The 22,104-nt window shown below is 42.3% G+C and overlaps 1 protein-coding gene across 2 annotated transcripts in view; it reads left to right on the top strand.

Moving 5' to 3' along the window:
• Positions 1-22,104, top strand: part of PITPNM3 (PITPNM family member 3) — a 351,463-nt gene that overhangs the window by 286,114 nt on the left and 43,245 nt on the right. For both annotated transcript variants that reach the window (XM_084651346.1, XM_084651347.1), the window contains 3 exons: positions 2,246-2,365; positions 14,590-14,771; positions 18,149-18,321. In XM_084651346.1, coding sequence (XP_084507472.1) covers positions 2,246-2,365; positions 14,590-14,771; positions 18,149-18,321 — 475 coding nt within the window. The remainder of the gene's footprint in view (positions 1-2,245; positions 2,366-14,589; positions 14,772-18,148; positions 18,322-22,104) is intronic.

The following is a 22,104-nucleotide window of genomic DNA, read 5'->3' as shown; positions in this document are numbered from 1 at the left end:
CTCAGTATCACTGGGCCCGATACAAATCCCAATTAAATCAGCTGAAAGACTTGCATGGAATATATTGGGTTTGGGATCACCATTCTCCTGTAGCTACCTGGTCTCTAAATGGGGTTACTAATACTTCTCTACCTTATTTGAAGATACATTTATTACTGAGTGTGAAGTGCTTATAAACACTTGTGTGGGGGAGCCTTTAAAGGTCTAGATAGATACAGTTGTTTTAAGTACAGTGAGGTTTCAAAGGCTCTGAAAGAAGAAAAGATTTTTAATCTGAGAGTACAGTGTAATCTTCTGAGGAAAGCATGAGTTTTATTACACAAACAAATTGGGTTTTTTTTTCATAACAATAATAGGATTATGCTGTGGCATATCAGTTTTTTTAAGCTAAAATTTGGTTTGGAGCCAGTTTAATATCCATAGTAAAAATGTTCTTGCTTGGAGCTTTTAAAAAAAAAAACCCCGGCTACTATGACAGAACATTATGAAAGGTGAGATTATGCAAAGAAAAATTATACCAATTACAGAGATAATTATAAAACAGAGCTCTTCCAGTAGAAATTGAATGTTAAGAGGTTTGTTTTTCTTTAGGCCAAAGCTACAAAAAAGGCTCTTTTTGAAAAACGTCTATTGGAAATTCACCTGGGAGGGTGTAAACAATCTCAGTATATTTTGCATGTTTCCACCACACAGGAGAAGTGCTGATATCATTAGAACGAAAATGTGATGTCATTCTCTGTATTGTTCATGGTCCTCCATTTTGGCAACTGGATAAAAGCATCCAATTCACCTCTAAATATATAGATCTCTAGTTATAAAATACGTACAGTATAATTAAGTGAAAGTGGACTGGGAGTCCGGCCTTCAGTTCTATTCCCAGGTCTGCCACTGACCTGCTGTTTGACCTGAGCAAGTCACTTCATGTGTCTGTGCCTCAGTTTCCTCTCCCACCCTTTCCTCTCTTGTTTACTTACTTTACAAAATCTTCGGGGCAAAGGACTGCCTTGCTCTTACAGCAGGAGGGGCTAGCTGTCCAGACTATGTGCCCATCTCAGACTACAGGCATGTCTCAGGGTGGCTAGCCCCACCTGCCACTGTAGTGACATTCTATTTGTAGCACACTAGCTGTCATTGAGGTAATGCAGGTATGTCTCTTTGAGGTGGGAATCACATCCTGCTACTCTAACACTCATAATCATCATTATTAAAATGAGAGTTGTCATGGTAAGTGCAATGAGATGCCATTAATCCCTCACAAAACGTGCCGTTCATGTAGTGTTACAGGTTCTGTGTAGCCAGGTGGATTTTCAGTTCGTTGTGGGGTGCATTGGAGGGGGTACTATTATTAAATTAAAAACTCACCTGAGATGTGGGAGAACCCTGTGTTGCTTGGTTCAGAGCAGTGACTTGAATCTGAGGCCTTGTCTACACTGGCAAGTTTCTGCGCAGTAAAGCATCTTTCTGCGGTGTAACTCCCGAGGCGTACACACTGCCAAGCCACTAAGTGCGCAGTAGCAGCGCTGTAAAAAACCCACCTCGATGAGAGGCCTAGAGCTTTCTGCGCCGGGGTACAGTGCCATGGTGCCAGTGTAGACACCCTGGTCGATTACAGCGCTGAGATTGGCCTCAAGGAGGTGTCCCACAATGCCTGTTCTTGCCTCTGGTCATGAATTCTACTGCCCTGCCCTCAGGTGACCAACCGTCAGCCCCACCTCTTAAATTTCTTGGGAATTTTGAAGGTCCCCTTCCTGTTTTCTCGGTGACACGGGCAGTGGGTCTCAGCGCATCTTTCCAGGTGACCATGCCAGCTCCACGCACCAGGCGATCCCCCGTTTGGGGCAATGTCGAGCCGCTGGACCGCATCAGCATCTGGGGAGAGGAGGGCTGTGCAGCCCCAGCTGTGCTCCAGCCATAGGAATTACAATACCTATGGACAGATTTCATGATGCATGACAAAACAAACAAAACTAATTCCCTTCTGGTGTAAAGCTGATGGAGGCAGCCCCTGTGCCACCCTTTGGCATAGGGAGCATGTTGGTGGGGAGAGGAGGAGTGGCAAAGTGGCTATAATGAGATCCACCAGAAACTTTGCAACCCTTGGCTGCTGCAGACTAGTCCCCAGGATCAGGGAGCTGTTATCAGGCTTCGTGATGCCACCCCCCTTTGCCTCCTCTTTTGAGTCAGTGACTCTGGCTGGATAAATATCACTATGTAGGACTCACATGAAATCTCTTATTCTGGGCAGGTGTGCCTCATCGGTGACTGTGTTGGAGGAATTTTGGGGTTTGATGCCATCTGCTACAGTGCTGGCCCTGCGGGTGAGAGTCAGAACAGTAGCAGGAGAGGGAGCCTCGGCAGCATGCAGGTAAAACTCCTATGGGTTAATTCCCTGTATGGAAGCCAACTGGCACTATGAAGCAGCTGTCTGCGAGAACAAATACAAAGCGTTGGTAAATTGCAGTAGTGCTGAATATTTCAGCTGTTGTTTTCAAGTAAAAAGTCATTGATGTATAGGAAAACTTTCCAACTTCGGGTTTATGATGCTTGCAAGTCGTTAACAAATGCTTTTTTGGCAAATCCATGGGGTGAGGTCATGGAGTGCCTTTCAGTGTATCCCTATTTGTGATTTTAAGGCACCCTCTCCCAATAATCTGTCAGCTCCTGTCTATTGCTAGAATCTACTGTTTTTCATTTTCCCCATAGAGTCTGGAATTCTTAATGCTGCTGCTAGAGGCTAATGTCGCATTAAGACATGCTTTAATGGCTCATGGAAAGCATGCCTTGGTTACACTGGGGAATGCCAGTCAGCTGAGGGTCTTGTGAATGGAGCACTAAGCACACTCCGGAGTCTCTAAATGAATCCTATTCTAATGAGAAACTCTAAATTCAGATAATTTTTGAGACATAAATGTGCTTTAGAAAGTAGTTTGTGATAGAAAAAAGCAGAATTAGGTTTTTTATTACTATTATGTTAATATTTACGTTGCATTATTGATGTACCATTTCAGAAAAAAAGATCAAAGATAAATTTAACTAATCTTATGTAGTCTGAACAAAGTTTCTCAGGCCTTGAGAGGCAGTGGGTATGTCTTCACTGCACACTGAGCCTGGGTTGTCATTCTGGTTTAAGCCCAAGCTCCCCCTTTTGTCCACATGCAAATCAGTCTGATTCGGGTCAGCAAGCACTCAGGCCCTGGATGCTAGGACCCTGCTAGTGGGGTTGGTCAGGGCCCAAGTCATAGTGTGACTTGGATCCAAGCCATGTTGTTTTGTCATGTGGACACAGCTCAAGCCCCAGACTCAAGTTGGAAGGTCTGCATAGTGCAATATGGACGTGCTAGCATGGCTGTGAGGCCTGATCCAGCAATTGTAAACCCAGGTTTACAAAGCAGTGTGGACACTCAAGTGCAGGCTTGAAAATACCGAGTCCACAAGCCCAGGTCTCACAGACCCTGGTTTACAATGCAGCGTAGACGTGACCAGTTGACAAGGTAGTGGACTAGGTAGGGTTCAAGAGCTGGGGGTTTTATTCCTGGCTCTGCCATGGGCCTATTATGAGACTCTGAGCCAGATACTTCATCTTTTGGCTCCTCAGTTTCCCTATCTCTACAACGTGGATAACGTTTCTGACTTCTTTTGTTCAGCACTCTGAGATCTATGGATGAAAAGTGCAATATAAAAGCTAAATGGTATTTTTATTAAGAAAAAAAGACTGCCTCCTAATACTTGTGGGAAAGGAAATATTCCTAAAACAAATTACCCCATAGCTACATTGCTGAAATTTCTCTGCAGCTAGCCATTCTAGCACTGAACATTGTCGTGTCACTCAACACCGTTAAGAATTGAAAATCATAGGTCCCTATCCTGCAGTTGGATGCCCAAGAGCTTCAGTGGGATTCCGCAGGGACCATCATGAATCCTACTGCAGGATTGGATCTTGGAAGTGCAAGTTATTGATACTTTTTTAAAAAACTGACATATTTTCAGCATAACAATCACCCTTTTGGCTTGGCCATGTAGCTTGACTCTCATCGTTCCCTTCACTGTGTTCCCTTCTTCCTCCTCCTCTCCTCCTTTATTTCCCTTTTCTCTTCTCTGTATTTACTTCTTGTCATGATCCCCACTTTCCTCTCCCCCTGCCCACACTTTTTTCTTTTTATTCCCCCTTTCCTTTTCATCCTCTCTCACCACACCTATTCATCTATTTCCCCCCCACAGCAGGAAATATTAAACAAACAAACAAAACAAAACACTTGGATGAAATCCTGGCCCTATTGAAGTCAAAGGCAGTTTCATCCTTGGTATATCATCATCATCGATTGGAATTTGTGCCTGGTCTATACATCTATCCAGTCTTTATGGGTGGCTTGGGGTGCTTTGAACTTTTCCCTTCTCTTACACAGACAGATTGAGAGCGCTTAACTAGGAGACCAATTTGTTTCCTGGAGTAGAAGGTCAAAGCGACTTCGCTGAGTGCAGAGTACAGTTGAGCAAAACAGTCAGCCTACAGGCAGGGGGACATGGCATTTGTCTGAATTTTGGCAATCTGAGCAGTGCTGGTAGGAGCAGAATGTCCTTATGTGAGAGGAAAAGATGCTAGTTTATCTGTGCAGCATTTATTTTTATTATATTTCACCTACAAAGCAGACTTGTGTAAGATCAACTGAAAGCAATTGTAAGGAACCTTTCAAGCTTATTCAGTTGAATTTAGCACTTGGTACCGAAAGATGCTCAGAAGCTGTTGCCAGGTGCTTTAGTGCCTCTCAGGACTGGGGCATGTGAGGAGGAGATAGTTGTAAATGATATCTCTGTTGCTTGTGACCGAAAGTTGGTACTGATGTTGGTTTGCTGGCCTGGGCGGAATATGAGTTTAGTGGCCCTTAATCTACATCAGGGGTCTCCAAACTTTGAGATGAGGGCCATATTAATTTTTGAAGGGGTTTCGCAGGCCGAAGCAACTGTGAAAGAAATTAAATACGTGAAAATATATGTAAAATATATGCAAAATTGTTAAAAAAAAAAACAAAAAAAACCCTACTCTTCTACATCATAAAAGCAGCCATTAACATTCATACCAACTGGTACCCTTGTTGGGAGGCCTAGCCCAGAGTGGAGAGAAGAGGCCAAGGATCAAATAGGTGTGGATTCTGGTGGAGAGGAGATGATTTTTGTTTTTATAAGATCTCCAGGAGAGGGGTTGTCTCGTCTGTTTGTATTGCACTCAGCTCCCCATCCCACTAAGACCTTTGGGTGTTACCTTTCTATAAATGTTTTTTGATGATAATGCCTGTGTTTTTACCTCTTCTTGGGATAAATAGAAGAAGTCAGTTTCCCGGGTTCTCAGTGCTTGCAAAAGGTATCATAACAAGTTTACATAATTATTCGTACTGTGGCAGTCCTCACAATGTGTTAGGTGCCTTCCAAACACAAAACAGGACACAGTCTTTGCCCCAGGATCTTACAGTCTAATCAGACAGTTAGGTAGAGAAGATGAAATACGAATTCCAGATATTCTTCCTTTGAATAACTATCTGCTACCCTCAGCTGCCCCTGCCTAGCAATTAACTGGAGTTTCAGTAGAAATGGACCTTAAGGAGAAGTTTGCTGGGGGGGGATTTGTTTGTTTTGTCAATCCCAAGGGTATTTGTGAAATGAAATTAATTGGGTATGGGAATCCTCTGTTCTGAATCGTAACCAGGGAAGAATTTTATGGTCTGATTATGAACCCTGAAAATAGCATAAAATTAGGTTTATATAGCTCCCTTCATACTCCGGTTATTCCAAAGTGCCTTATAACAATAAGTTAGAGAAAGGGTACTGCAGAGACCGTTATGTTCTCTGAGTAGCGCACAGCCTTAAGTATTAGAAACTTGTACTATAGAAGGGTATGTTAATATGTTACAGCAATGTAAGTAGGGGATTATAATAGAAATACCAATCAAAATTCACCTGCAGAGGCATTGGAATATGCCACTGTAATTTCTCGGCTGTATTTTGGGTTCCAATATGCCCAGAATAACCAGTGGAGAATTACAGTATGAGTTCTCATCATACACAAAGAAAAATATGTATTCCCATTGCCTATCATGTATAAGCCTCACTAGATAAGTGTTTAAGGAGTTCACTATACGTTCTAAGGGAGTATAGGGAAATAAATACATTCTGCTTTGACCGGATTAATAGTAGTAATAATACCTAGCTCTTGTACAGCAGTGTACATCTGTAAATATCAAGGTGCTTTACAAAGGAGGTCTGTATCATTATTCCCATTTTACAGTTGGGGAAACTGAAGCTCAGACCGGGGAAGTGATTCAGACCAATGGCAGAACTGGGAATACAGCTCGGTTATCCAGAGTCCCATGCCAGGACCCTCCCCCACTAGAACACACTGTCTCTTAGAAGAGGAGAATTTTGTTCTCTCTTGCTGATGCTGTTAAAATATCATTCAAGATCTTATTGAAAGACGTTTGTTTGACAGGATTTTAAAGGGAGGCTCAGGGTTTGCTTACAGTAGCAATAAAGGGGTGGAAAGGAGTTTTTGTAGGTGGCTGGTTCAGCTTCTGTTGAATTGATTATTTTAATGCTGCTGAGATTTAATTGTATTACTGGCATGTTAGGACGCCTAGAGCTTTGGAGAGTGGTGTTTTAATTATTAATTAAGTTGAAATAACTAAATAGTCTTTTCAGCAATCATCTCAGCTTTCTTTTAACAGAGAATGTTTGGTGATTTTTCCCCTCTCCCCCCCAACAATAGTTTAATTTGTTTCTCAGAATAGTTTCCAAGTACAGTTAAAATAAATGTATCAATGTGACACAATGTTCCCATGCAGTGTAGGAGAGACAAATGGCTATGAATCTGACCCCAAGTAATTAAACTAATGAGATTTGAACTCCAGCAAATCTTTTCAGATAATCTTTGGAGGTGTGAATTTATGTTGTTTTAAATTTAAAAAGAAAACAACCCATGTATTAGAATGGGATTAAATGTAACAAGTCATCTTTGCCTTAGCCTCAGTGTGTTTAGGCATTTTGGCACAACATAGAGTCTCTAAATACTGGTGATGTTACATGTTTCTGCCCTTCTTGACAAATGGATGGAGATATTGTGGCACAAATGATACAGAACACAGTTACAACTGCAAATGACTGGATGGCTTAAGTGGATCCATTCCAGAGTAACAGAACCTGTAGGTTACCAGTTAATATCTAGCTTGGGTCAGTAGTACCAAAAAGCCTTTCCTGTCTAATGGCTGTTTAGTAACATACATGAACTGAATTTGGTCCCAGTTCAAATCCCATTGGGCAGGTTGTCCACATGATGAAAGCCAACCTTCTAATGGGTATTACCGGGCTCCCTTGCTTGCCTATCTCAGCAGAAGGGCCAGTTATTGAATGCACACGTTGACAAAGCTGCCCTCTTAGCGGTCCCTCCAGGACAGAGTTGAAGTCTCTCTTTTTGAGAGTGTGGGCAAGTTTACAATGAAGCTAACCATGTGGTATATGTTCTGGGGATAAACAGGAGTTCACTGCAGGGTTGTGCATCTGGCATAATTCACCCGCAATGGATTCACATACAGATTTGAAACAATAATAGGCCTATCCACATGCTTGCTGAAAAGCATTTTCCTTGTGGCATATAATGGCCTCAGCTTTGTGGTCCATTTTGGCTGCACTGCCTTGTCAGAGAGGTTTTGACTTCAGTGCTATGAACTCCTTAACTCAAAATTTCTTTCTCTTTGTGGTTCAAGAAATTTAGAGGCAAATTCCCAGTTCTGCCACAGACATTGTGGCAAGTCTCTTAGGATATGTCTACACTACGAAATTAGGTCAATTTTACAGAAGTCGATTTTTAGAAATCGATTTTATACAGTCAGTTGTGTATGTCCTCACATTAAGTCGGTGGAGTGCATCCTCAATAGTGTGGCTAGCATCGACTTATGGAGTGGTGCACTGTGGGTAGCTATCCCAGAGTTCCCGCAGTTTCCACTGCCCATTGGAATTCTGGGTTAAGCTCCCAATGCCTGATGAGGCAAAAACATTATTGAGGGTGGTTTTGGGGACGTGTCGTCAGTCACCCCTCCCTCCCTCTGTCTGTGAAAGCAATGGCAGACAATCGTTTTGCACCTTTTTTCCTGGGTTATCCATGCATACGCCATACTACGGCAAGCATGGAGCCCGCTCAGCTCACCAGCTGCTGTTGTGAGCGTTGTGAACACCTCACTTATGATCCTGGAGTATGCAGAGAACCAGGCTAAGAGACGCCAACATGAGGACGATTGTGATGAGGACACGGACACAGACGTTCCTGAAAACACGGGCTCTGGCAATTGGGACGTCATGGCGGCAGTGGGGCTGGTTGATACAGTGGAACGCCAATTCTTGGCACGGCAAACAAGCACAGACTGGTGGGACCGCATAGTGTTGCAGGTTTGGGATGATTTACAGTAGCTGCGAAACTTTTGCATGCGTAAGGCCACTTTACTTGAATTTTGTGAGTTGCTTCCCCCACCCTGAAGCGCAGGAATTCCAAGATGGGAGCTGCCCTGACAGTTGAGAAGCGAGTGGTGATAGCTCTGTGGAAGCTTGCAATGCCTGACTGCTACCAGTCAGTCGGGAATCAATTTGGAATGGGCAAGTCTACTGTGGGGACTGCTGTGATCCAAGTAGCCAATGCAATCACTGACGTTCTGCTATCAAGGGTAGTGATTCTGAGAAATGTGTAGGTCATACCGGATGGTTTTGTTGCAATGGGATTCCCTAACTGTGGTGGGGCGATAGACGGAACACATATCCCTATCTTGGCACTGAACCACCTTGCCAACCAGTATATAAACTGCAAGGGGTACTTCTCAATGGGGCTGCAAGCACTGGTGGATCACAAGGCATGTTTCACTGACATCAACGTGGGGTGGCCAGGAAAGGTGCATGACGCTCGCATCTTTAGGAACTCTGGGCTGTTCAAGCAGTTGCAAGAAGGGACTTACTTCCCAGATCAGAAAATTACCATTGGGGATGTTGAAATGCCAATAGTTATCCTTGGGGACCCAGCCTACCCCTTGCTCCCATGGCTTATGAAGCCATACACAGGCAGCCTGGACAGTAGTAAGGAGCAGTTCAACTATAGGCTGAAGATGTGCAGAATGGTGGTAGAATGTGCCTTTGGACGTTTAAAAGCTCACTGGCGCTGTTTGTGGACTAGGTTAGACCTCAGCACAACCAATATTCCGATTGTTATTGCTGCTTGCTCCATAATATCTGTGAGAGTAAGGGGGAGACGTTTATGGTGGGGTGGGAGGTTGAGGCAAATCGTCTGGCAACTGATTTTGAGCAGCCAGATACCAGGGCAATTAGAAGAGCACAGCTGGGTGCGCTGCACATCAGAGAGGCTTTGAAAACCAGTTTCATGACTGGCCAGGCTATAGTGTGACAGCTGTGTGTGTTTCTCCTTGCTGCAAACCTGTCCCCTTTGTTGATTTTAATTCCCTGTAAGCCAACCACTCTCTCCCCTTTGATCACAGTTGGCAAAGGAAATAAAGTAACTATTGTTTTGAAACCATGCATTCTTTCTTTCTTAATTACAAAAAAAAAAGTGAGATAACTGACAAGGTAGCCCGGGTGGGGTGGGGTGGGGTGGGGTTTGGGAGGAGGGAATGACAAGGCCACATTGCTTATTGTAGCCACACTACAAATCAAAACAGTTTGAATGACAGCCTTCTGTTGCTTGGGCCATCCTCTGGAGTGGAGTGGCTGCGTGCCCGGAGCCTCCCCTCCCCACCCCCCCTGCATTCTTGGGCATCTGGGTAAGGAGGATATGGAACTTGGGGAGGAGGGCAGGCGGTTATGCAATGGATGCAGCGGGGGGGTGGGGGGAGTGGGCGCTGTGCTCTTGTTGGCTTTCCTGCAACTCCAACAGATGCTTCATCATGTCCATTTGCTCCTGCATTAGCCTCAGCATTGCCTCCTGCCTCTGCTCTTCACACTCACTTAATGCTTTCCTGGCCTCTGCCACTGAATGCCTTCATGCAATAAGCTGTGCCCTATCAGTGCAGGAGGACTGCATGAGCCCGGAAAACATGTCATCGTGAGTGCGGTTTTTTTCATCTTCTAATCTGCAATAACCTCAGGGACGGAGATGATAGGGGGAGCATAGAAACATTTGCACCTGGGGGAGATAAAAGGGAGAGTAAAATTTAGGATGATGCATTTCTGAGAACAAAAGTGAATTTCACAGTGAATTTCACAGTGAATCAAGCAATTCACAGCAGACAGCACATGTGCTTTAGGTACAAGGTCGCATTTTGCCTTTTATGGTGAGTGCCTGCCGGTATGGTGATACATCACACACAGCTGGGCAACAGAATTTGGTTTCCAGGCTGCCATGGTCAGCCTTTTGGTATGCGGGGTTGGCTTCTTCCGCCTTCATAACATGTGGGAATGATTTCAAACTCCAGCACCGTCCTTTCCCATAGCAAGCAATGCCGGTTGGGTTTCACATTTAAAAGGAGGAGCTGCGGTTTTCGGGTGGATGTGCAGCACACACCTCCCCATACCCCACCGCATGGCTATTCTCTGGGATGAGCCCTTCACCCTTCCCACCACTGCATGGCTATTCTCTGGTGTGAACCCTTTTAGCCAAGCGCAAACAACCCAGCATGAATGGGGTCCTTTTATTGTTCCCTTATAATTCATGGTCACCTGGTTGAAATGGGAGAATTTTTGTATCACTCTCCTGAGGCTAACACAGAAGGATAAAGACCGAATGTTGCTTGAATGTGACCAAGACCCAGGACCATTCGCTGCCATGCTTGTGCTGCAATGATTCCAGACTACTTGCTACTGGCTTGGCGTGGTAACAGGGCCTACTGTGGAGGATGAAATAAGGCAGCCCGCCCCAGAAACCTTCTGCAAAGGCTTTCAGAGTACCTCTAGGAGAGCTTCATGGAGATGTCCCTGGAGGATTCCCGCTCCATCCCCAGACACGTCAACAGACTTTTCCAGTAGCTGTACTGGCCACGAATGCATCCCAATTCTTCAGGGCAAATCAAACATTAAACACTATTGCTTTTAAACCCTCTACTGTAGTTACAAATGTGCACTCACCAAAGCTGCCTTCTTCGGCTTCAGGGTCAGGGATCCCGCCTTGGGAGGGTATTGGCTGCAGGGTGATGAAAAGGTCCTGGCTGCCGGGGAGAACGGATTCACCGCTTGCCTGCTGTGCATTCTCCTCCTCCTCCTTCCTCATCCACAAAATCTTCCCTGTTGCGTGAGACTCCCCCCTTGCAAATGTCCACAGACAGTGATGAGGTAGTGGTAGGGTCCCCCCCTAGAATGCCATGCAGCTGATCATAGAAGCGGCATGTATGGGGCTCTGACCCGGAGCAACCGTTTGCCTCATTTGTCTTTTGATAGGCTTGCCTGAGCTCCTTAACTGTCACGCGGCACTGCTGTGTGTCCTGGTGTAGCCTCTCTCCACCATGCCCTGTGCGATTTTGGCATATATATTAGCATTTCTTCTTTTTGATCGGCATTCGTCCTGCACAGATTCTTCTCCCCATACAGCAGATCCAGTGTCTCCCTTTCGGTCCATGCTGGAGCTCGTTTGCGATTCTGGGGGAACTGCATGGTCACCTGTGCTGCTGAGCTCGCCACGCTGACCAAACAGGAAATGAAATCCAAAATCTCCCTGGGCTTTTCCTGTGTACCTGGCTAGTGCATCGGAGTTCAAACCGCTGTCCAGAGCAGTCAGATTGGAGCACTCTGGGATAGCTCCCAGAGGCCAATACTCTCAGATTGCATCTGCACTACCCCAAATTCGACCTAGCAATGTCGATTTTAGCGCTACTCCCCTCGCCGGAGAGGAGTACAGAAGTCTATTTTAAGAGCCCTTTAGGTCGACGGAATGGGCTGGGTTGTGTAGACGCATTCTTTTTAAAATTCCACCTAACGCGGCTAAATTCGACCTAACCCCGTAGTTTAGACCAGGGGTTAATCTCTCTGAGCCTCAGTTCTGCATCTGGAAAACAGAGCTGGTAGCACTTCCTCTCTCCCACCTCTTGTCTATTTAGATTGTAAATGCTTTGCAGAGGGACTACTGTCATTGCGTTAGTACAGCACCCGGCACAATGTAGCCTTGATCTCAGCAGGGGCCTCCACTGTAATAAACCGTAAACAATGATTCTGAAAACATTTCAACATTATCCCGCTATGTTCCCAGGAAGACCTTGAGGGGAACAGTGTGACAGAGAACGGAAATCAGGGGCAGGGGACAGTTGTGTAGAGACGGGGTAGGATTGTGCCCTCAGTGAGGTCACTCTTAAAAACTTCACTGACTTGTGGAAGATAAGAGAGAAGAAAGTTACTAAGTAGTTAATCCCTTCTCCATCCAGACTTGTTCATTCCTTCCATACAACCCCCTCCCTCCTCAAAACCTCATCTGAAGTGCCTGGGCTTTGGCAGCTACATACAATGTAATCCAAAAACTAGGTGATCTGGGGTTTTTCCTCCTAATCTGTAGAGTAACAAAAACAAACAAAAAACAAAAATTGCAGTACCCTGTTGACTTAGATTAGTTTTTGTCACTAAAGAAAACAGCTACCACATCTGAACAGGATCCAGCTCAAACAGCAGCATGATATCCAGTAAATAAACACACACATGGAAATGCCAACTTAACCAGGGTGGTGGCAGCCCTGCAGCAGGAGTTTGGATGTTTTTCCACTCAGTATTGTTCTAAGATCATCAAACTGTGCCATTAGTAATCTCACAGTGGTTGCCTTGTGACCCAGCGGAAGAAACCTGGACACAGGTGTTAATGATGCTCCGTGGGCAACCGTGAACTGCTGCCAATTTCCTACAGACTGAAGAGACCCGTAACTTCCAGTGCCACTGGTCATTCTTTTATTGAACATTCTGTTGACCTAGTTCAGTGGTAGCACGAGGCAGTGTCTAAATATTGCTGAGAACCAGGCCAGCAAAACAGATGTGGGATTAAATAGAAATAAGTGCGTTTGTGTTGCAGTGTTGCCAACTCCATGTATTCAAAAATTGAGTCTAGCCCTTAAGAAAAAAATGTGATATTGGCATAAAAATAAGGAGATTTTAAAAAATTGGATTGATTGGCCTTCTGGCTTTTTTTTTTTAAATTAATTTAGCTATTTTGGAGATTTTAGGCTGCACGTTTTCAAGCCTCTCTGCACCCAGGAGGACTAGAAACTTTATTTTTAAACAAACAAAATTTGAGATTTTTGTATATTCACATGACTCTAGGGTCTTGGGCTTTAACACAAAATATTACAAGGCTCATGATAAAATTTTGAAAGTTGGCAACCTGATATTCTCTAATGATATTCACAGTGCTTAGATAATGTGACAATGAGAATTATTAAAAAGCTTATTATTCAATCAGATGTTTTAAGTGCTTTATCCAAAACTTGTTGAAGTTAATGAATTGCAGGAGGTATAAATGATTTTGCTGTGTGTGTGTGTATGTGTGTGTGTGTGCACGCACTGTGCCCTCAACACCTTTTGTGTGTGGTAGCCATAAACATTCTTATAAATTAATTTACAGGAAGGAACATTTAATCAAAGCAAAGATTGCAACATATTTGTGGAAAGCAAATTTCAAATTATTATATCACAAATACGTTGTCTATTCACAACTCGGTTGCTTGTAGACAAGGTACAGCGCAAGATCTCTTCATAGAAGTTATTAGTCAAATAATTTTGAATAACTAATCAATTTGAGATAATCGTGGTCTGTTCACAAAAATCTTATGAACAGGAATAGGAGAGATTCACGGAGTACTCAGGAGCTATCCACAGCAATAATTCCTTTGCTGTTCAGAATTGCTGCTTTGTTAAAAAGTGCTGCAAAAGGGACCTGTAAAAGAAATCCAGCCAGGAAGCATTTTGGCAAAAGGCATTTTGACTTTGAGAAGTTCACTGTTTTTCTGTTAAGATTGTTAATAATTCTTATGAAACTGAGAGTTTCACTGTAAGATTGTATGTTGATTTGCAATGCAGATAAGAGATTCAAAGGCAAATTTAAAAATAGGATGAGTTGCGTAATAAGAATTGAGCGGAGACCCTATTGTTCTCCACATTAACACACAAAAAGCTCATGTTAAGCAAATAAGTTTTTATTTTAACTTTACATCTACCTATCGCATCCATGGGGCATGAAGGCCTATTCCGTTAATGTATTTCAATGCATTCTGTACACTTGGATCAAGGCTGCTTATGTCTGTCTGTTATTTAAAGGGCACTCAAAGGACCACTGAAGTCAATGGGATCTGGACTTTGGATAGGGCCCCAAACCCAGAAGGGAGTTACCAGGGTTAAAGTTAAAAGAAAAGGAGGACTTGTTGTCATACAAGTGACCCTCCCCCCAGTTTGCATGACACACAGCTAAGACAGACATCAGGTCGTTTCTCAGCCTCCTTATTCTTACCTTTGTAGAGATGACAGCTAACAATTCCACCCTCTGTTGGTTAATACAAGACAACTATACAAATAGAACTGCTTCATATTAGCTGTGTTTTATTTTGGTCGCTTTTTTAACCTCCCTTTTGCTTTGTTCATTCTTTAAAGGATAATCCCCTTTTAGCAGAGGATTCCAGTCTGGGTGGCAGCAAACGCCTAAGCAAAAGTAATATTGACATTTCGGGAATCATGGAGGATGAGGCACCAAGGCAACCATTGCCAAGGAAACAGAGCGACTCGTCCACTTATGACTGTGACACTATTTCCCAACACCATGCTTTTCTGTCGAGGTAACTAGTCCTTAATTCAGTAAAAGCAATAGGATTACAATTGAATGTGGAGTATTAATACAGGCAATGTGAGAGTAATGGCATCATTTATATAACCCACATAATATGTTGCTGCAGACTTAGTTTAAGCCTTTGCAAGCTACTCCGGAAAAATGTAGATATTTAATTTTTGGGGTGTGGGGCATTGATCTGGACCCACTCAGCATATTTTTTAATTCAACTTTTGTTGACTCGTGTGAATTTTGAATGCAGAAACTGAATGCAAAAAATCCCAGTTTTTATAATGCACCTCTCACAAGTCAAATCAAATAGACTTGGCATTTTTTTGGAAGTTTTTTTTTTATTACTATTATTTAGCCCCATCTGACTTTCATTAGAGGCTTTGCATGATTCTCCAGAGAATTAGGAAATTGATTTTTGGTGCTCTCAGCTGTCTACAAACTATTCAGGCTTTTTTGAAAACCTCCATAAATCTTCAATTTAAATTAATAAAAAGTAATCTTTTTAAAGGAAACTTACTTAGCTTCCCTAAATCCTAAAAAAGAAACCTTTTAACAATATATCTAGCATGGGAGGTTCATCATTTCCTTTGTCTGTCTCTCTCTCTGTCTTTACCTACCTAGTTTGACTGCTTGCTTTAGTATCTGTATCCTTTGTGCTTTATTTTTTCTTTCTGTTTGTTCTTTCTTCCTTTATTTCATTGGGGGTGATGCCAATAGAGAGAAAAGCCCCATTGTGTGCTCCCAAGTTTCAGTTCTGTGAGAGCTCAGGTACAATGCAGACTTGCCACAGTGCTGTACTCCAGCCTGCCTGTTTTGTCAGTAATAGCTCAAGGTAATTTTATTCTATCTCTTTGGCTGCAGTCAATGCATTCTTTGCTTTGGTTTTCTTGATTATTCTGTTTGGTTTTCACATCAATGTGCTGCTGTTCCTTTTTGGATACCAGGTCCTTACATTTTAAAGTACCTTCCTGCTTCAAGAAAACAATGTGTCTTTTTCCATTTGTCTGTGTCAGAGAATTTGTCAAGAATTCTAGTCCATCACTTTTAGCTCCCTGTGTAGCAGCAAGAAACTCCCAGGCTATCTAATCTGAACTCTCCATTCAACCCATTTATTATACAATCTGGCTCAACTGAACTAATTCATCAGGTTTTGGCGTCTGATCTCTCTTGCTTACAAATTGACACATCAAAATATTGGCACTCTTCTTTTCCTAATACTGATAGACTATAGGTGCATGTTAGTTGCAAAATAAATATATAAAAGAAAATCCCCCTCACCCCCCAAAGTACATTATTTATGTTTTCACAAAAGAAAAAAAAGCCCATCTTTTTATTTTTAAAAAAATCAAGATAGAAATAACAGTGTATGCCTGTGTTCTAATGACAAGCATTTGAACTTCAATCTTTGTTCATCAAAAGCAGACAGTGCTACACTCCTAGAGATTTATTAGTTCAGAGAAATAGGAAAGGGAACATAATAGAGTTTGAAATGTGAAGACAGAGACTCATTTGATTAGCATTAATAATGTTAAGTGAGCAAGTAGTTCTGAATGATCCTTTTTTATAATTTTTGCCTAATCTGGTTGATTTAAATAGTAGAATCTGGATTTTTTTAGCTTGGATGGAGAGGTGGGTATTGGCAGAAGTGTAGTAAAGAGAAAGGTTCTTAAGAGAAATGTATTTCATACTCATGGGGAAAACAAGATAATAAAAAAAGCAGCACAACAACCCTCCTTAAACCTTCCGCGTTTCAGTTTCTAGGTATTTACAATTGTTTTAAACTGAAAACTGCTACACTTACAAGTACATTTTTGCCTATGCTTAACCTCCCCCTGAAAATTTTACACCCCACTCAGATTTCTGACTCTTCAAGCACCAGGTTTGCACAAATCTATTGCAAGGTAGCATGGAAATAGCTGGAAATGCACAGATTGAGGATGAAAAATATTCTGAGATCTGTGTTCCCCAGCATGTACAGCAATTTAAAAAGTTTCAGTTTTTTACATATCAGTTCCATGTAGGATTATTAACAATTGTTGTTGTTTTTTTAATTTAGAGATCTTATCCCATTTTGGATAATGATATGACTACGATACCTCCTAAGCATGGAAACTTGTTCTGTATACTTTGACATGTTTGTCTTGGCTACTTTGTGCTAGCTTCTCTTATCTTGTAGTGTAGCAATGACGCGACATGGGGCCAATAATGCAACGTAGGGATGGAGTGGTAACTCTGCAGTGCCCAAGCAGAAGATGAGTTTGACTCCTGGATTCATTCTATTCTGCATGACTGTAAACTCGGGGGCACTGTAGGGGCTAAACTCTGTCCCTAGTGGTTTGGGTTCAAAGTGTCTTATATCGTCTAAGTGAGAAGATCAGGTACAACATTGAAGGGCTCAAGACGGTACCATTAAGTTCTCAGGTTGTCAGAAAGGCCTGGTCTTTTACTCTGAACACAGGACAGTGAGCCCGGGACTCCTGACTTCTAATCCTGGCTGAGCCTCTGACATGGTGTGAGGTCTATGGTAAATAATTTGAGGCCTGATTTTCAAAAGTTGATAAGCACCCAGAACTTCATTGGAATTCAGAATGTCCTGCATCTCTTAAAATTAAACTCTTCACTTCTCTGGGCCTGGCACACCACCATTCTGATTTGGGAGCATTTTACACCAGCTTTGCACAGACGTGAATAGTGAAGTAAGATGCTAGTCAGTAGAGAATCCATTTTCTCTAAAAAAGGGGATAACGATACTTACCTACCTCAACTGTTGGTGGTTTGAGGGTTAATATAAAGTTTGTAAATCACTTTGCAATGCAGATGAGAAGCTAGACTGCTGCTTATTATTAAGTAGATAGCTGCAAAGTGGGGGTGAAAAGTCAGAGAAACCCTCATGGACATGAAGATCCTTGTAACACCAAAAACTCTCATGTACAATGACATTGTTGAGTCATATTCTTACACAACTTGGGTCCATTACAATTTGCAGCAAACACTTTTTCAGTGAATTCCTGCTCTAATTATCATTTTCGGGGGGGGGGGGTAGTCCTGAGTCATACAATGCCCACACAGCTGTCTCCTATGCCAAGTATTTTAACTGCAGGGAATTACTGATCTTTAACGGTAGCAAATTTATTATGTATCTGCATCAGAAAATAAAATATTCCAGATGACTGTAACAGAGAGAATGGGAAGCCATTATGGTTAGGGCTTGGCTCTGCTGTATGAGTGTCTCATTATTAAAGCAGAAAGTTTGGACCTACAGACCGAGACTGGAGTTTTCTAAGCAGCCCCTCTTTGAAGTAGAGCCTTTGCATAGCAAGATGGAAAGGGACCCCTGGTTTATTGTTGTTAAGTCAATCCATTTTCCTTGTTCAGTATCCATGCGAGTGTTATGAAGAACGATGCAGACTTTCCTCCTATGAGCAGCTCCAGTCTCTCGGAAGTAAACCTGGGACGGTTTGAATTTGAAGTTTCAGATTTCTTCCTGTTTGGATCACCGCTTGGCTTAGTACTGGCCATGAGGAGTACTGTTCTGCCTGGACTGGATGGTAAGTGCTCTTCGAGGTTAGAATACTGGCTGCTTAATGCCCAATACGGGCAAAGAGAGGTACGCACTGTTCCATTAAGCAAAATTAGAGATGAGACAGCTGATGAATTCCTACCTGTAATGGACCAGCATGCTAAAGGTTCCAATTCAGCAGTGATGTAAATGTAGGGTTGCCAATTTTGGTTGGACGTATTTCTGGAGGTTTCATCACATGACATAATTTTAAATTAAAGATTAATTTTTAATTCCTGGAGACCCCAGGACAATCCTGGAGGCTTGGCAACCTTGTGTAAATGCCGTCTTAAGCAGTGAAACTTGCACTGTTTTGGTATACAGTATGTGTAACCAATGGTCCATATGCTGCTCTACTATATACCAATGTAAATTCAGAGTAATTTTAATGAACCCAGTGCAACTAAGCAGAATGTGGCTTTAAAATATAACTAACATCATTTTAGCTTTCCATGGGGAGCAAATTCAGCCCCTGGTATAAGTGAGCTCAAACTGACTGGGCCCAGAAGTGCTGAGAAATGGTGCAAGTATAAATTGTAGCCACCTTGCTTAATCTTACACCCTCCTCTCGATTTGCTTTTTGGACTGTACACACCTGTTTTTGTTTTCTTGGCATGTAAGCTGCACTCATTTTGTACAACTGGGCCATGTTAGTGTACTATACCATTTACACCTGTTTTCTGACCCATTCACACCTCATGTGTAACTCATATCACTGCTGGCTATGCATTTCAATGTCATACTGCTACAAGCATGTACATAAGTATAATTGTAGGAACAGTCCCTGAAAAAGTGCCCAAAAAAATCACCTCTGAATTTGGCCCAGAGACTTCCATGTGATTTGTACCCATTATTCCAGGTGGCATTTGGATGAATCTGGGTCTTTTTTTTAACAGTCAAAAACCTCTTTTTCCTCTTTAGTGATGGCTTAATGCCCAGTAAAGTAAAAAAAAAAACAAAAACAAAAAAAACACAATTTTTTTTAATGCACACTGGGATATTTATACTATTTCTGGTGACTCACCCCATTTTCCTAAAAGACAAGTTGTATCCTTTGAATCTTCGTGCTGTGTCAGGTTCTGTTAGTATAACACCTCTGTGCTGTGATGTGGGAAATAATGTGTCCGAGCTCTGTGGCAGGTGACAAATGTGAGAACATGCAGTAATATGTGGTAGATGAATGTATAGCTAGATGGTCTTCAGGGTTAATTTCTGGTTTGTTTAAACCTACAACAAATAGCTGAGATACATAAAAGAAGCTCCTATTGACTGTCCATTACAGCTGCTCAAAAAGTTTCCAATTGAACCTTTTGCCATCAAAAACTGTAGTTTCAGCCACAGTGAAATGTTTTGCAGTAATGTGTAATTTAAAATGAAAATTTCATTGGGAAAGTTTCTCGGGTGAAAGATGGAATTTAGAGAAAGATTTCAGAGTAACGGCTGTGTTAGTCTGTATTCACAAAAAGAAAAGGAGTACATGTGGCACCTTAGAGACTAACCAATTTATTTGAGCATAAGCTTTCGGGAGCTACAGCTTATGCTTATGTGCAAATAAATTGGTTAGTCTCTAAGGTGCCACAAGTACTCCTTTTCTTTTTTTAGAGAGAGAGAGAGAGCACATGCTACATTCCAAGTCAGTGCCTTGACTATCCGGCTATTGGCTACTCTGGGGTGGGCCTCGCCCTCTCTTTCTCTTTTTGTGTTTTTTTCACAACAGTTTTCCAAAGGTCTTGGTTTTGTTCTTCATCAGAATGAAAACAAATTTCAAAACCTCCATGTTTCATGAAATGGAGTTGTTTTCTGGCCACCCATACTACCTACCGAGCTATTGCAGTAGCAAAATATAGAAACCACAAAGATCTTTCTATTGCAACCTGCGTGTTTACTACCAATCTGATATTTGTACTTTCAATGCCCCAGTTTTTATTGGTGAAGGCCCAATCCAGCAATGTACTTAAGATGCTGCTTAACTTGAAGCCCGTGAGTCGTCCTATTGTCTTCAGTGGGGCTACACGGGTGCTTAGATGCTTTTCTGGATCGGGGGCATAGTCTTCTAATCTCTCTTGCCTTCAGTCATTCTCTCCTCACTATCCGAGTACAATGCTGGAACAGTGCAACCTTCATCGCTTCAGGCACTCTGCGATACTGAGCAGCAACATGCTGCTAAATTAACAGCATTCTGAACTATTATAAATTATTTCTTCCCATTAGCCCTCACTTCCGTCCTCCCTCAAATATCCTGCAGGGAGCTGCTTTTGAGAGCAACCTTTCTGACCAGTATTTCAAAGACATTTCCAGCACGAGCAGTCTATGTGCAACGTGAAGTGTTGTCAGTCCTCAGAGGGAGGTTCTGGTTAGGAGAATTCCATAAGGGGGCAAAAAAATTGAATCGTGCTGCCAAAAGGAAAATGTGTGACCAGAAGGCTCCTGTCATACGTATGACTGAAATTAGTAAGGTGGTGGAGTCAGTCACTCCTCATTGAGATGAGAGGTAGAGAGCAGAAAACGTGATAAATATAAGGCTAGACGTCCTTTTGTTTTTGATTTAAAGTTTTATTTTGTGTTTTTACTAATTACTAAAATGAAACGTTTTATGAGTCCACAGGCAAAGGAAAATTTGCCCAATGGATTGTGTGTTTCCTGCTGCAAATAGGACCGCATGGTGTAATGGGATGCTGTATAATGTAGACATACAGAATATATATAACATCTGTCATATGCTTAGGCATCATAGCTTTGAATGTTGATTTTTCTTCTGTGGTAGCAGGAATCTAGCTAAAAAGTGAACCTAGGTTCCATATTTTGCTGTCCTTTCTAGGGGTATTCTATTTTCCCCCTCATCCAACATTCCCCTGACACTCCATGGCAATTTTTAATGTCCTCTCCTGCAGTTCTTTCTTTGCTCTTCCAGTTGTCTAGTCACAATTCTCGTCCTATAAATCACTAATCATTTACAGCTCAATTTCATACTCTTCCACCTTCTATGTTCCTCATTCATGGTTTTCTAGTCCATCAAAGCTTTCCCAACGTTTGATATTCTCTAGCACTCACACTCTTCTGAGCATGCAGACCCTGGCCTCAGAGCTTTATGGGTAACTTTTTTCATCTAAACCTGACCAATTATTTTAGCTAGTTAAGTATTCGGAACTCAGTCCACAGAACTGCTGAAATGGATACATCTCATGGTCTTCCCAAAATAATGCCAGTGACCAGAAACTCAGTAGGGACTAGCACAGTTTACTACTGGATCCTCTATTTGAAGCACTCCAGACAATCTCTTAAGAACAGTGAAAGCTTTGCAGTGAGTTTTAGCTTTGAAAATGTTCAAAGAACTACAATTTTTTAAAAAAAGACCCAAAAATGGCAATTATAGAAACACAGCAGCCATTTTATAAGTACTTATTAGTCCTTACAATCCAGTTATACGCCCTTAAACATTCACACAGGGGGCACAAAAAATGGACAGAGGAAACAGACCTAGAACATATCAGTTAAGGTTACAAATTCAGTTACATTTTAGTAATATAGGCAAATGATATGCAATGAATAATACATAAAACACCGGATAGGCTAATGAGTAGCCCATATTCAGGTGCTAATGGGAAGGGAGAAAGAGTATCTGAAGCAAACACTCTGATTATCTCCTCCCACCCCCCAATTGTTTGATGCTCAGATAACTTCCTGCTAGAATAAACAACATGCAGCAGACATCAGAGCAGGTTTTGGACTCCCCATACCTGGGAAACATGGCATTAGACACAGATCATAAACC

This window comes from Lepidochelys olivacea, assembly GCF_965140295.1.
Source record: "Lepidochelys olivacea isolate rLepOli2 genome assembly, chromosome: 17".
In the NCBI taxonomy this organism is placed as follows: domain Eukaryota; kingdom Metazoa; phylum Chordata; order Testudines; family Cheloniidae; genus Lepidochelys; species Lepidochelys olivacea.
Note: the sequence above shows the minus strand (reverse complement) of the source record. Positions and strands in the feature narration are given on the sequence as shown.